Genomic DNA, 15,106 nt, shown 5'->3' with positions numbered 1-15,106 from the left:
CAAATATGCTATACTCTTGGCTCTTGGGACATGTACCACATGATCTTTCTCCTCTTTTTCCAAAGCAAATCATCTGCAAACATAATTTCTTGGTAATCACTTCAGCATCAAAATATCTGCTGAGATCTGAAAAATGAAATAATTTTTGTCATCTATTAAGTTTGCACAACTCTTTTGGTGGTTGCATGGTTGTTTTGAAACCTGTATGCATTCTAGCGTAGAGTCTTGGAATGCATGATGCATCCTGGGATGGCTCCCACAGACCTGCTTGGTCCATGAGAGTGTGATCCAAAAGCTTTGATAAGTTTGATTTGCCATGGCAACTGCTTGGATATTTTGGATTGCCAAGGGTATTGTTACTCTTGTTCGATCGGATGATTTAGATGAATTAAATTGGGATATCATAATATTGGATTGGATTGTTGGGAAATTAAAGACACTTTTTAAGTCTTTTGATTGTAGGTGGGTTTCAAGAGATCAAATTAAGGCAGCATATTCGATTTCCATGTATGCTTTTGGCAGGGTTATCAATTCTGCTGGACTCTGGATTTTCCTCCTTGGCTGGTTGACGTAGTGGAGACTTTGTTGTTTGTTGGTCTTTTCATTATGATATCATTTACACTTTCCCCCTCCCCCCCAAAACAATAAAAAAGAAGGAAAAACTGATTAAACAGCAGAATCCGAAGACAACTTGCTTTGGTTTGCTTTAATGATTTTATTATGGGCAAGAGTTCTCTGTGAAGGGGGAGCATGGCCCCTGTGTGCATGTGGCCGCATCAATAGGACAGTCATTACCGCCTTTCAAGGGGAGCAGGGCGATCATTTCACCCTCTTCTGTGTCTGGGTACAAGGCGCACACTCCCCCCATAGAGAACTTTGTCCTTTTTATTATATGGTATAATGTACATTTTACATTTATTTTTTTTGGTAAGACATTTTAAAATTATTCAAGTACCTACTAGGAATTTTTTTTTGGTAGGAATGTACCTACTAGTATTATTATTGGGAAAAAGAACACAGCCTGGTTGTGTGGTTTCTGCGCCCAAACATTGGAGCACGTGAATTTACTTTCCTGCCCCCTATGAAATTAAAAACCTGTCCTTGTTGATGCCCCTATGCATGCTTGCTCTCATCGGACCACATGCTTGTGAAGATGCTGTATGACAAGGCAACAATCTCTTGCCCATTATTATTATAGGAACGAGAACGCTGTCAGGTTGCATAGCATACACTAAACGCTTCATTGTGTCTACCTCTCTCTTCACATTGTCACACAAGGAGGCACTATTGTATGATGTGTAGCCTGATAAGGAACTCAATCCCATTATTATTTGAAATACTCCCAAAGGACCCTTTATCCTCCTATTTCATGCGAACACTTCAGTGTTTGATTAAATGTAACAATGTTTCATTTTCGGAACAAAAAGGGCAATGCTCTTGAACACCAAAACATTTTTCACAAAGATTAGAACTCAAAGGAAGGGTCTGATGGAGTAACAACAAGAAGCGTCGAATTCGCTCACTGCAAGGGGCTCTCTAGGCAAGACTCAAAAAGTTAGGAGAGTGAAGAGTTGGGATGGTATTACGAAATGCTTGACAAGAGGTGGTGGTGGAGATTGAGAAAGGAGACACCATACCAGTACTATTGGGTGCCGTTTCATTGAGAAAGGAGACACCATACCAGTACTTTTGAGGCTCTGAGGCCCCCATACATATACCAGTATGCTAGAACATGAGGTGATAGCCAACGATGAATGAGCTTCGGAATCATAGGGCGGCCTTTGGGCCAGAACTGGTCTGCATAAAAGCCAAAATAAGTATGTGCAATTGTAGAGAATCGATTTGGTACGTCATCACTCTCATCATTTGACCTACCAGAGAAATGTAACCACTCATGGTACAGATCAAATAAATGTCTTTTTAGAACACAATGTACATCAGAGTTTTCACTGAAATCAAAATAGAGTGCATGATTCCTCCTTTCTTCATCCGATTCTATCTGCAAACCACCCAATAGCAAGCCAACCAAGATCTCCCTTTGTTCTTTGCTGAGTTTTAGACTTATGGGCTTCCTAACCACCTTTCTCTTTAAGCTCAGAATATAATCAATTTTTTCCATCAGTTGAGATTCAATGTCATATTTCTTTTGACACATCAACTCATATATCTTTTCTGCCTTCACATGCTCTCTAGAAGAGAGATACAATCCTAAGATGACATTGCATGCCCGAGTGTTGACACCAATCATCACATCATTGAGCATTCGGTTGAAGATCTCCTCGGCCTTGCCAATATTACCAATTTTACCAATTTTTACCAATGAATCCAAGTATATATTGTAAATAGTTCGATTGGGATGGCAGTTCTCAAGGCACTGGATGAAAGTTGACTCCACTTTGTCGTGCAAGCTCAAATCGAAGTACATACCCATTAGATCAATAAAAGAAGGCAAAAGGGGCTTTAGACCACTATTTTGGAACTCATCCATTAGGGTTTCTGCAGCTTCCATTTCATGGGCTTTACACATCACCTCTATGATCTTATGATATGCCACAACACTGGTAGACCCCAAATGTTCCTGCATCCCTCTGAATATCTCCAACGATTTCATAGGTTCTCCGACTTTTGAATAGACTTCCATGCGATAAACAAAAGCTTAAGAAGGGAGACTACATTCAAATTTCAGGAGTTTAAGCCAAGTTCTTTCTGCTTCCACTGTGTCTCTTTCTTTGGAGCAAGCTCTCAATAGGGACAGAAGATCATCTGTTCCCTCTTTGATTCCTGCCTCTTGCATCTCTTTCCTCAGTTCGGTTATCCTTTCTCTATCTATATTATCCTGATAACTGTGGAGCCATATCAGACCAGCATAAATCTCCTTGTGTATCGCAAATCCAGATGATACCAAGTTATGAAAAATGAACTCTGCCTACTTTAAATAACATTTTGATGCACCTCCAGGTTTACTAGTGAGAGCTTTAAAAAGAGAATTGTGTAAACTAAGGCGGGGTTGGTAGCCTCCAAACTGAATCATGCGGTTGTAAATGCCACATGCTTCCTCCAGACAACCTTGAACAGGTGCACTGAGATATGCAACAGTCAGAATATGGAATGTAGATTCACTAGGCACCTTACCCTGATTGATTATGTCATTAAATATCTCCCGACACTTCGAATATTTTTGCTCTTTGCTCATAAAATCTACTAGCCTACTAGCTAGTGCAAAATCAAACCGAAACTAGTGTTGTTGGATCATCCATTTGTACACCTAAAATTAAACAAGCCATCTGTTATGAGGAATGGAAACAATAAAACTGTATTCTACAAGGTAGAGCTCAATCCCATTAAAAGGAAAGGTAAGCAAGTTAGATTAGCAAAACTACTGTGCAGGCAGTGCAGCTGTAACTTCTGAAAATTTTAGCATCCTTTCATTTACAGTTATTTGTGATAATGCACATCATGCTTATCATGCTTGTATATGGATTTGTGTTCATTCAGAAGCAGTAAAGAACAAGACACCGTTATAACATTTCAGCCATTGCCCAGAAGGGACCATGTGTGGGGTAGCAAGAATAATATAACAATGATTGAATATTGTAGTTTCTACACTATCTGGTTTTAAAATTTTGTAAGCATTCTAGTATATCTTAAGTTCAAGTTCTAGAAATTTTCTAGAAGTTACTAGTTGGAGCTGGAACAAATTCCGAATAAATGCTACCTACAATCTCCTAAGATCCTTCTCTTGAGTAGGATAAGGACTTGCAAAAATGAAAGTCCCGTTCTCTTCTGCATTATTAGTAGCATATATTAGGTTGAATGATATCTAGAGCCTGTGGTTATATTTCGTAAGTTGAGTCAAGAACTTTGTTTGAGAGGTTTCTTATAAATAAAGAGATCAAAGAAAATGAATGACAACTTCATTAAAAGTTTCCTTTGTGAATGGCATGAGTCTTTTATCAGCTTATTGCTATTATTTGATAGATGTAGCTGCTATATCAACTTCTGGTAATAGGGATTCCAGGAAATTCAAATTGCTACTGGGAAAATTCTGACGGAAAAGACAGGGAAGACATATGTAAGTAGTCTGCCTACAGCAAATACATCAATGTGAAAACAATTGGCAGCTGTGAAGAAGTCCTGCAATTTAAAATATTGAATTGGGAATTTGCAAGGTAACCCTAGAATCATGTAGGTAGTGTTGTTTCTGGGTAGTAAACTTCCTACATGATCCTAAACAGGGTGCTCACCCAGCTAATGAGTCGATTATTAACAATCAACATATAGTTGTTGTGACAATTTAAGAACTTGAGAAATCAGAACCAAAGAAGAAGAAAGAGAGAAGAGAAGAAGAATTCCCAAACCACGACAGACTGAGAGTATGTGTCTATTGTGGGCTACAGTCCTTTATTTATAGAAGGAAAATTAAGTTGCACTACGACTCTACATATAGTTATAATAGGAAAACTTACATAAAATAGGAACAACCAAAGCAAACTAAAACTGTCTAAGACACCCAACGACCCATCAAGATAGGAATATATCCCTTATTGTGACACGCATCTTAATAGTTGTCAAGGCGTCCAGGCACCTTGCCATCTTGGACACCTTGCTCGCCTTGTTGGTGTGGCCCTGCAATCAAGCCCCTTCCAATGCTTTGGGTCCCCTAGACAACATGACAACCAATGCGTGCCCCTATAAGACTTTGTTTTCTTAAACTCCCCTCTCTCTCTCTGATAAATCCCATCTCCTAGAACATCGAAATGAGTGAGAAGATGCCAAACTCTGATAAATCCTATCTCCTAGAACATGGGTACAAGTAAAAAACTGGCATCATTTACACAACTGCAACACCAAATGCTAATTACTCCTTTCAATTCTTATCCTAGTTAAGCAACTGGAAAGATGTATTATTAAATTAAGGTTAAGGATAGATTATCAGGCAACAAATTTCCAGTTCCAATGATTGCCAAAATTTTAATGTTTCAATATTCAAAAGATTGTTACCCTTCCTAGTTCTCTTCACTAGCCATTTCAATCTGGTGCTTCATCCGTTTCTTTGAACTTGAGAGGAGGGAGGGGGGAATCAAGCTCACCAAAAGCAACATTTTTTCAAGTAAAACACACACCCACTTACCCTGAAGTTGGACTCAATGAAATGTGTTGGAATAAAATCCAACTTCTAACAAGATCGAAAATGAGATCTTTCTAGTGCCTCAATTGCTCCAAGGATTTTTAAGGAAAAGAAAATCTCAATGGAAGAAGAAATGGAAGAAGATTGAAAATCAAATTACTTACTTGCAGTCGGTATTTGTTGAAGTTATTACAACTTATTACAACTTGTCAAATCTGAAACTGATGAGGTTTACAACTTGGTATTTACACTACAACTACTCTAACCAAATCGCTTAATTTCACAAAAACGAATTTAATGAAGCCTTCACAATTCTATCAGTCACGAACTATTAAAGCTTGCAACTTGATGTTAATGGTTGTCTTCTGAAACACGAGCCAAAAGACATATTGCTGGAGTTATTCTTCAAGCAAAACCTACATGAATGCCTCTTGAAACACGGACCAATGAGACATTGGTGGTCGGCTTTTTGAGTCTTGCCTGGAGAGCCTCAAAAGTACTGGTATGGTGTCTCCTTTCTCAATGAAACGGCACCCAATAGTACTGGTATGGTGTCTCCTTTCTCAATCTCCACCACCACCTCTTGTAAAGCATTTCGTAATACCATCCCAACTCTTCACTCTCCTAACTTTTTGAGTCTTGCCTAGAGAGCCCCTTGCAGTGAGCGAATTCGACGCTTCTTGTTGTTACTCCATCAGACCCTTCCTTTGAGTTCTAATCTTTGTGAAAAATGTTTTGGTGTTCAAGAGCATTGCCCTTTTTGTTCCGAAAATGAAACATTGTTACATTTAATCAAACACTGAAGTGTTCGCATGAAATAGGAGGATAAAGGGTCCTTTGGGAGTATTTCAAATAATAATGGGATTGAGTTCCTTATCAGGCTACATATCATACAATAGTGCCTCCTTGTGTGACAATGTGAAGAGAGAGGTAGACATAAGGAAGTGTTTAGTGTATGCTATGCAGCCTGACAGCGTTCTCGTTCCTATAATAATAATGGGCAAGAGATTGTTGCCTTGTCATACAACATCTTCACAAGCATGTGGTCCGATGAGAGCAAGCATGCATAGGGGCATCAACAAGGACAGGTTTTTTAATTTCATAGGGGGCAGGAAAGTAAATTCACGTGCTCCAGTGTTTGGGCGTAGGAACCACACAACCAGGCTGTGTTCTTTTTCCCAATATTAATACTAGTAGATACATTCCTACCAAAAAAAAATTACTTGTAGGTACTTGAATAATTTTAAAATGTCTTACCAAAAAAAATAAATGTAAAATGTACATTAGACCATATAATAAAAAGGAGAAAGTTCTCTATGGGGGGAGTGTGCGCCTTGTACCCAGACACAGAAGAGGGTGAAATGATCGCCCTGCTCCCCTTGAAAGGCGGTAATGACTGTCCTATTGATGCGGCCACATGCACACAGGGGCCATGCTCCCCCTTCACAGAGAACTCTTGCCCATAATAAAATCATTAAAGCAAACCAAAGCAAGTTGTCTTCGGATTCTGCTGTTTAATCAGTTTTTCCTTCTTTTGGGGGGGGGGTAGGGGAGGGGGGAAGTGTAAATGACATCATAATGAAAAGACCAACAAACAACAAAGTCTCCACTACGTCAACCAGTCAAGGAGGAAAATCCAGAGTCCAGCAGAATTGATAACCCTGCCAAAAGCATACATGGAAATCGAATATGCTGCTTTAATTTGATCTCTTGAAACCCACCTACAATCAAAAGACTTAAAAACTGTCTTTAATTTCCCAACAATCCAATCCAATATTGTGATATCCCAATTTAATTCATCTAAATCATCCGATCGAACAAGAGTAACAATACCCTTGGCAATCCAAAATATCCAAGCAGTTGCCATGGCAAATCAAACTTATCAAAGCTTTTGGATCACACTCTCATGGACCAAGCAGGTGTGTGGGAGCCATCCCAAGATGCATCATGCATTCCAAGACTCTACGCTCGAATGCATACAGGTTTCAAAACATCCATGCAACCACCAAAAGAGTTGTGCAAACTTAATAGATGACAAAAATTATTTCATTTTTCAGATCTCAGCAGATATTTTGATGCTGAAGTGATTACCAAGAAATTATGTTTGCAGATGATTTGCTTTGGAAAAAGAGGAGAAAGATCATGTGGTACATGTCCCAAGAGCCAAGAGTATAGCATATTTGTATATCTATAATTTAATGAAAAACCAAATGATCAGAAGATATTTGGAAAGTAAGAAACTTAAAAGTATATAACATTACTTTGATTTAGATGTTCAGAAAAAAAAAAAAAAACATAAATTAGCAGTACATAGAACATGATGTTCAACATCTCAGCCTGGTTCCAAATTGGCATTCATTAAGAGAAACTAAAAGCAACTGAATCTCAAGTGTTTCCAACCTATTCAACGAATGGAATTTCTTTTTATGTACACTCGGTTTCAGTCTTGGACAAATGATCCCAGTCTCAGCCTGACCAGACTGTTCAATGAAAGACCCTCACTCAAGGCTGGCTACTATGGCATGCAAGCATAGCGCTGCCCAACAAATGGAAGTTGGAAGAGGGAAAGCAGCCTTAATTATAATGCCCTGCTGGATTTCTGTTCCATGATAAGAAGGATGGATCCCCCAGTGGCCTGCAAAATAGCAACCTCAAGCTCAATAAATGTACAAACAGGTTCTGTACAGAAGGATTTTACTTTCCATGAAAGGAGTATATATTATAATAATATAATATTGATGACAGACCTGTTGCAATGTGGAAGGTAACTAATATATTGATACACCTCAATATGCAATTTAAATACTGAAATTGTCCAGACTTAACCTCACTTCTCTGAGAAGGCTATAAATAGAAGTAAGCAGAAAAAAACAAGCCAACTGGCCAAAACCAGGCAAAAGAGAAAGGAGGGGGAAATCATTCTTAAAAAAATGAGACAAGAAATGCCAATGAGATTTCAATATTACACTTCCACCAGGTCAAGGCAGGACAATTTGCCTAAGCCATAACAAAGCCAGAATCCAAACAGTAGGAGCGATTGACAGATTAACCACTCAAATAAATTGCTCCAAAACTTCAGAGGCCATAAACCAATTAAAGATGATAACAGTATTCATCATATTCCTCCAGACATTTATCTGATGATTCATACAAAAATAATACCAAAGTAACTAAGACATTTTATAGGTGGGATCAATCAAATGGTGCATCCTGAACCATTCCCACCCACCGACTTTTCCCTTTTATATGTAAATGTGCACCCAAAGGTGGATAGGATGGTTCTTCCCATCTGATGCAGATCTACTTTCAAAATCATAGTGGTAGTACTCCCAAATTTTAAAACCAATCACATGTTTTCTTCACCTACAAAAATAGCTCCAAAACTTGCTCCATATACCATCTACCTAGAAAGTTTCTGCCAAGTCCACATCTTATTTTTCAGAATCTAATGGCTTCTATTTTCTATATCATTATTTGGGCCTTGGCCAGAGTGGTTCAAAAAAAGCTACTGTTTTTTAGATCGCAAGTAGAGACAAAACTCAGGTATTTAGACATATCTTCAACCAAATGATCTAAGTCATTCAAGTTTTCCAATTTCTGATTCTTGAGCTTCAGTAGGATATCCGACCCGCTCAAGGAACTTGTCCCAAGTTGCTCAAAACAGGGATGTAGGAAAGACTTTATTTCACATATTTACTGGATACATGTCTCAGTTGATTCGGTTCATGTACATACTAGTACAAAAAGTATTTATAGCAGGATTAATTTCATATCTTAAAACAAACGGACACACACTCGCTGACAACAACACCCAAACCCACCCACAAGCAGGTGCTAAATTTTCTTTTTCCCTAAATAGAAGCATTTTCCATGTCTATGTCATGTGTCTATGTCATGTGAATAATATGCAATGCAGTAGGAGAAACTCAAATTCTACCACATCCACTTCTGACCTTTTGACTAGGAAACTAAAATAATGAAAGAAACCGGCTCATAACAGGACTCTAATTAAACTAATGAAGCAAATCCCGTTTTCCTACTTTCTACCCATATTTTAGATTCATTAAATTCGCCAATTACGAAGTAAACCTATGGGATCAAAAGCCCAACACCTACATAACCCAACCCAAAGTTTATTTTCAATAAAATAAGCCTTTTAGGTGATTTATCTACATCAGTAAGTAGTTGGCTGGACTAGGTACTTCATAAGTCCAGCCTAAAAAGTTTGCATAAGGAAATTTCCTTCACTATTTGGGTTTCCTTTCTTAGTGTCATATTTGTAGTGGGTTGCTCCCATTACAGCATGCATATGGAGCGTGTCCTAGAATCAAGTAGTTTATTTCTTTATTTAATATATTAGTTGTTTTAGGACACTCCAAATTAGCTTGCAGCTAGAGGAGTTAGTTTAATAGATTTACAGGGGATGTTAATGGAATTGATTAATTTGTTTGAAATTGAAATCGTTGCCTCCTCCCTACTCTCTCCTTTTGCATTCAACCCACAATTCTGAAATTTTGTTCTTCTCGTCCTCATTCTCTCTTTCTTTTCCACCAGTAGATCCATCTCAATTAATCTGCATCACGACACCTTGATAACTATAAGCTTAACATCTACCTTTAATCATATTTTCATGTTAAAAATACCTAAAATGGAGTATCCTCATGTCCAGTTTACATTTGTGGTATCAATGTCAGAAAAAATCCCACCACAAAAATAAAACTGAATTGTAGTTGTTTTGGATTAGCAATAATTTCTATCACCAAAGAGACGAAAGAGAAAAACATTAGCTGTTGTAGTTGAATGTATCTTTTCAATTATTTCTCGAAAGAATTGAGGGTTTACTCCTATTTAACTAATTTCTATGCCAAACGAAAAAAATTGAGATTGGATGCAAGGTCAAGAGTCAAAAAAAAAAGAAAGAATATAGAACCATAAAGAGAAAATGAGGAAGTCACTCATCACCTACCAATGATTCAGGTTCCTGAATTCAAGTGCAGTAACATCCAGTTTAATTTTCATATTATATACAATGGTAATGATAATAATAATCACCAATAAACAAGGAAAACTCAGGTCTTGTGATTTAACAATCTAAAGAGCATGAAGAATTTAACACTACAACCCCTTTTAGAATTGGACTAATTTAGCAAATCACTGAAAAATCATTCATTAATTTAACCATGGAGAAACTTAACCTCTATGCCTTGGAGAAGCATCTTTTTGATCTCTCCCAAAAGCTGCCACTATGAATTGGTCAGCGTGGCAAGAAAGAGATGTGGGACTCAGATTTGCAATTGCTGTTTCAAGCTTTAGTAACTAAAATAATATAAACATGTGTACATTTGTGTTAGCATCTACATGTACTAATGGCTGTCCTGAAGATCATTCTTACTGCTGTAGTTAGAAGCCCTCATCTGAATCAGACTCGGTATTGAAGCTGATGCTTTGGTCTTCAGCCATTTCACCTTCCAAGGAGTGGCCATCTGCTTTTAGAAGATCTTTTAAGCCATCCAGAATGTAAGGTTCTGTAAGTTTCCAGAACCAGACAGAATTGCTTCCCAGGAAACCAATCCAAAACACTTTACCCTTCTTCTTGACCCTGCAGTCCAATGATTTTTCTTTTAATGTCTTGACAATTGTTTTAACACCTTCCTCACTACCACCCTTTAGTTTCAGTAAAATATCCCCTGAGGATGATCTGAGGCCCCCATACATATACCAGTATGCTAGAACACGAGGTGACAGCCAACGATGAATGAGCTTCGGAATCATAGGGCGGCCTTTGGGCCAGAACTGGTCTGCATAAAAGCCAAAATAAGTATGTGCAATTGTAGAGAATCGATTTGGTACGTCATCACTCTCATCATTTGACCTGCCAGAGAAATGTAACCACTCATGGTACAGATCAAATAAATGTCTTTTTAGAACACAATGTACATTAGAGTTTTCACTGAAATCAAAATAGAGTGCATGATTCCTCCTTTCTTCATCCGATTCTATCTGCAAACCACCCAATAGCAAGCCAACCAAGATCTCCCTTTGTTCTTTGCTGAGTTTTAGACTTATGGGCTTCCTAACCACCTTTCTCTTTAAGCTCAGAATATAATCAATTTTTTCCATCAATTGAGATTCAATATCATATTTCTTTTGGCACATCAAGTCATATATCTTTTCTGCCTTCACATGCTCTCCAGAAGAGAGATACAACCCTAAGATGACATTGCATGCCCGAGTGTTGACACCAATCATCACATCATTGAGCATTCGGTTGAAGATCTCCTCGGCCTTACCAATATTACCAATTTTTACCAATGAATCCAAGTATATATTGTAAATAGTTCGATTGGGATGGCAGTTCTCAAGGCACTGGATGAAAGTTGACTCCACTTTGTTGTGCAAGCTCAAATCGAAGTACATACCCATTAGATCAACAAAAGATGGCATAAGGGGCTTTAGACCACTATTTTGGAACTCATCCATTAGGGTTTCTGTAGCTTCCATTTCGTGGGCTTTACACATCACCTCTATGATCTTATGATATGCCACAACACTGGTAGACCCCAAATGCTCCTGCATCCCTCTGAATATCTCCAACGATTTCATAGGTTCTCCGACTTTTGAATAGACTTCCATGCGATAAACAAAAGCTTGAGAAGGGAGACTACATTCAGACTTCAGGAGTTTTAGCCAAGTTCTTTCTGCTTCCTCTGTGTCTCCTTCTTTGGAGCAAGCTCTCAATAGGGATAGAAGAACATCTGTTCCCTCTTTGATTCCTGCCTCTTGCATCTCTTTCCTCAGTTCTATTATCCTTTCTCTATCAATATTATCCTGATAACTGTGGAGCCATATCAGACCAACATAAATCTCCTTGTGTATCTCAAGTCCAGATGATACCAAGTTATGAAAAATGAACTCCGCCTGCTTTAAATAACATTTTGATGCACCTCCAGGTTTACTAGTGAGAGCTTTAAAAAGAGAATTGTGTAAACTATGGCGGGGTTGGTAGCCTCCAAACTGAATCATGCGGTTGTAAATGCCACATGCTTCCTCCAGACAACCTTGAATAGGTGCACTGAGATATGCAACAGTCAGAATATGGAATGTAGATTCACTGGGCACCTTACCCTGATTGATTATGTCATTAAATATCTCCCGACACTTCGAAAATTTTCGCTCCTTGCCCATAAAATCTGCTAGTCTACTAGCTAGTGCAAAATCAAACCGAAACCAGTGCTGTTGGATCATCCATTTGTACACCTAAAATTAAACAAGCCATCTGTTATGAGGAATGGTAACAATAAAACTGTATTCTACAAGGTAGAGCTCAATCCCATTAAAAGGAAAGGTAAGCAAGTTAGATTAGCAAAACTACTGTGCAGGCAGTGTAGCTATAACTTCTGAAAATTTGGGCATCCTTTCATTTACAGTTATTTGTCATAATGCACAGCATGCTTGCATTTGGATTTGTGTTCATTCAGAACCACTAAAGAACAGAACACCGTTATAACATTTCAGCTATTGCCCAGAAGGGACCATGTGTGGGGTAGCAAGAATAATATAACAATGATTGAATATTGTAGTTTCTACACTATCTGGTTTTAAAATTTTGTAAGCATTCTAGTATATCTTAAGTTCAAGTTCTGGAAATTTTCTAGAAGTTACTAGTTGGAGTTGGAACAAATTCCGAATAAATGCTAGCTGCAATCTCCTTAGATCCTTTACTTGAGTAGGATAAGGACTTGCAAAAATGAAAGTCCCGTTCTCTTCTGCATTATTAGTAACATATATTAGGTTGAAAGATATCTAGAGCCTGTGGTTATATTTCGTAAGTTGAGTCAAGAACTTTGTTTGAGGGGTTTCTTATAAATAAAGAGATCAAAGAAAATGAATGACAACTTCATTAATAGTTTCCTTTGTGAATGGCATGAGTATTTTATTAGCTTATTGCTATTTGATAGATGTAGCTGCTATATCAACTTCTGGTAACAAGGATTCCAGGAAATTCAAATTGCTGCTGGGAAAATTCTGACGGAGAAGACAGGGAAGACATATGTAAGTAGTCTGCCTACAACAAATACATCAATGTGAAAACAATTGGCAGTTGTGAAGAAGTCTTGCAATTTAAAATATTGAATTGGGAATTTGCAAGGTAACCCTGGAGTCATGTAGGTAGTGTTGTTTCTGGGTAGTAGACTTCCTACATGATCCTCAACAGGGTGCTCACCCAGTTAATGAGTCGGTTATTAACAATCAACATATAGTTGTTGTGACAATTTAAGAACTTGAGAAATTAGAACCAAAGAAGAAGAAAGAGAGAAGAGAGGAAGAATTCCCAAACCACGACAGACTAAGAGTATGTGTCTATTGTGGGCTACAGTCCTTTATTTATAGAAGGAAAATTGAGTTGCACTACGACTCTACATATTGTTATAATAGGAAAACTTACATAAAATAGGAACAACCAAAGCAAACTAAAACTGTCTAAGACACCCAACGACACATCAAGATAGTAATATCTCCCTTATCGTGACACGCATCTTAACAGTTGTCAAGGCGTCCAGGCACCTTGCCGTCTTGGACACCTTGCTCGCCTTGTTGGTGTGGCCCTGCAATCAAGCCCCTTCCAATGCTTTGGGTCCCCTAGACAACATGACAACCAATGCATGCCCCTATAAGACTTTGTTTTCTTAAACTCCTCTCTCTCTCTCTCTGACAAATCCCATCTCCTAGAACATCAAAATGAGTGAGAAGATGCCAAACTCTGATAAATCCTATATCCTAGAACATGGGTACAAGTAAAAAACTGGCATCATTTACATAACCGCAACACCAAACACTAATTACTTCTTCCAATTCTTATCCTAGTTAAGCAACTGGAAAGATGTATTATTAAATTAAGGTTAAGGATAGATTATTAGACAACAAATTTCCAGTTCCAATGATTGCCCAAATTTTAATGTTCAGTATTCAAAAGATTGTTACCCTTCCTAGTTCACTCCACTAGCCATTTCAGTCTGGTGCTTCATCCGTTTCTTTGAACTTGAGAGAGAGAGAGAGAGAGAGAGGGGGGGGGGGGGCGCAAAAATCAAGCTCACCAAAGCAACATTTTTTCAAGTAAAACACACACCCACTTACCCTGAAGCTGGCCTCATTCTCACGAATCCTCATACAATGAACAGTAACATAAGTAGCATCTTCCTGAGTCATCCACTTCCGCTGCGCATTAAGTATCCGAATAAGGGTCGCTGGCTTATGCGACGGCAATTCCTTACACAGCCACGCCAACCTCGATCTCCTCCACTGCTCCGGAAGCTCTTCCAGTTCCTTCACTTCAAACGAAGGGGACTCCAAATGCTTGAAATCGTTGGCGGCCGACGCAGCATCAAAATCAAAAACCTCTTTTTCACTCTCAGTAACCAAATCCCAACTCTCCTCAACTCTAACCCTCTCATCTTCACTCAACAACTGCTGAAGCGATGCAGTCGAAGCAGAAGCCGCCGAAGACGGCTGAAAGAGAGATAATCGACGGTTACGGTTTCGATTGAAGGGTAAAATAGTTTGGGGCGAGGAATCGGAGAAAAGGTTTCGGAGAGAAGGAGAGAAGGCGACAAAGCGAAAAGCCCTAATGGAAGAGGAGAAGGCAGTGCGCATGGGAGCAGTGAGAATGAGGTTTTGTTTAGCGTTAAAAGAGAAGAAGGTGGAAGCAGTGGCAATGGTGAAAGCAGAGGAAGATAGGTCTTGAGCTGCACTCTGTAGAAGCATATCTCGTTTCGTCTTCGGTTTGCAGAAGCTCTTTTCCACTTTCCTGTTTCAGATAAAATGCATCCAGGTCTCTAAAATTCGTATGAACAGTACGGATAGTCGTCTACAATTCGAAATAAAAAGTACGGGTATCCGTTATAAAAATCGGATAAAGGTTCGGCCATAAGCATAGAAAGCGAATTAAAAGTACGGGTACGACTTATAAAATTCGGATTA

At 38.5% G+C, this 15,106-nt stretch overlaps 1 protein-coding gene and 1 pseudogene across 1 annotated transcript; both read right to left on the bottom strand.

The window, feature by feature from the left end:
• Window positions 1-1,657: 1,657 nt before the first annotated feature.
• On the bottom strand, window positions 1,658-3,210 carry LOC122645274 (annotated as a pseudogene).
• Window positions 3,211-10,120: 6,910 nt separating this feature from the next.
• On the bottom strand, window positions 10,121-14,934 carry LOC122646685 (pentatricopeptide repeat-containing protein At2g15820, chloroplastic-like). Its single transcript, XM_043840276.1, has 2 exons — window positions 14,264-14,934; window positions 10,121-12,385 (listed from the first exon to the last, which is right to left on the bottom strand). The coding sequence occupies exons 1-2, from the start codon at window positions 14,888-14,890 to the stop codon at window positions 10,529-10,531; spliced, it is 2,484 nt and encodes an 827-aa protein (XP_043696211.1). The 5' UTR covers window positions 14,891-14,934; the 3' UTR covers window positions 10,121-10,528.
• Between the last annotated feature and the right edge of the window lie 172 nt (window positions 14,935-15,106).

The sequence above is a fragment of the Telopea speciosissima genome, chromosome 11 (assembly GCF_018873765.1).
Source record: "Telopea speciosissima isolate NSW1024214 ecotype Mountain lineage chromosome 11, Tspe_v1, whole genome shotgun sequence".
Taxonomy (NCBI): Eukaryota; Viridiplantae; Streptophyta; class Magnoliopsida; order Proteales; family Proteaceae; genus Telopea; species Telopea speciosissima.
Note: the sequence above shows the minus strand (reverse complement) of the source record. Positions and strands in the feature narration are given on the sequence as shown.

Excerpts from the sequence above, each read along its gene's own strand:
- LOC122646685 (XM_043840276.1), bottom strand. The coding sequence starts at position 14,890 with ATGCTTCTACAGAGTGCAGCTCAAGACCTATCTTCCTCTGCTTTCACC. Across the intron at positions 12,386-14,263 it reads AGAATGAGGCCAGCTTCAGG|GTGTACAAATGGATGATCCA; the intron begins GTAAGTGGGTGT and ends GTTTAATTTTAG.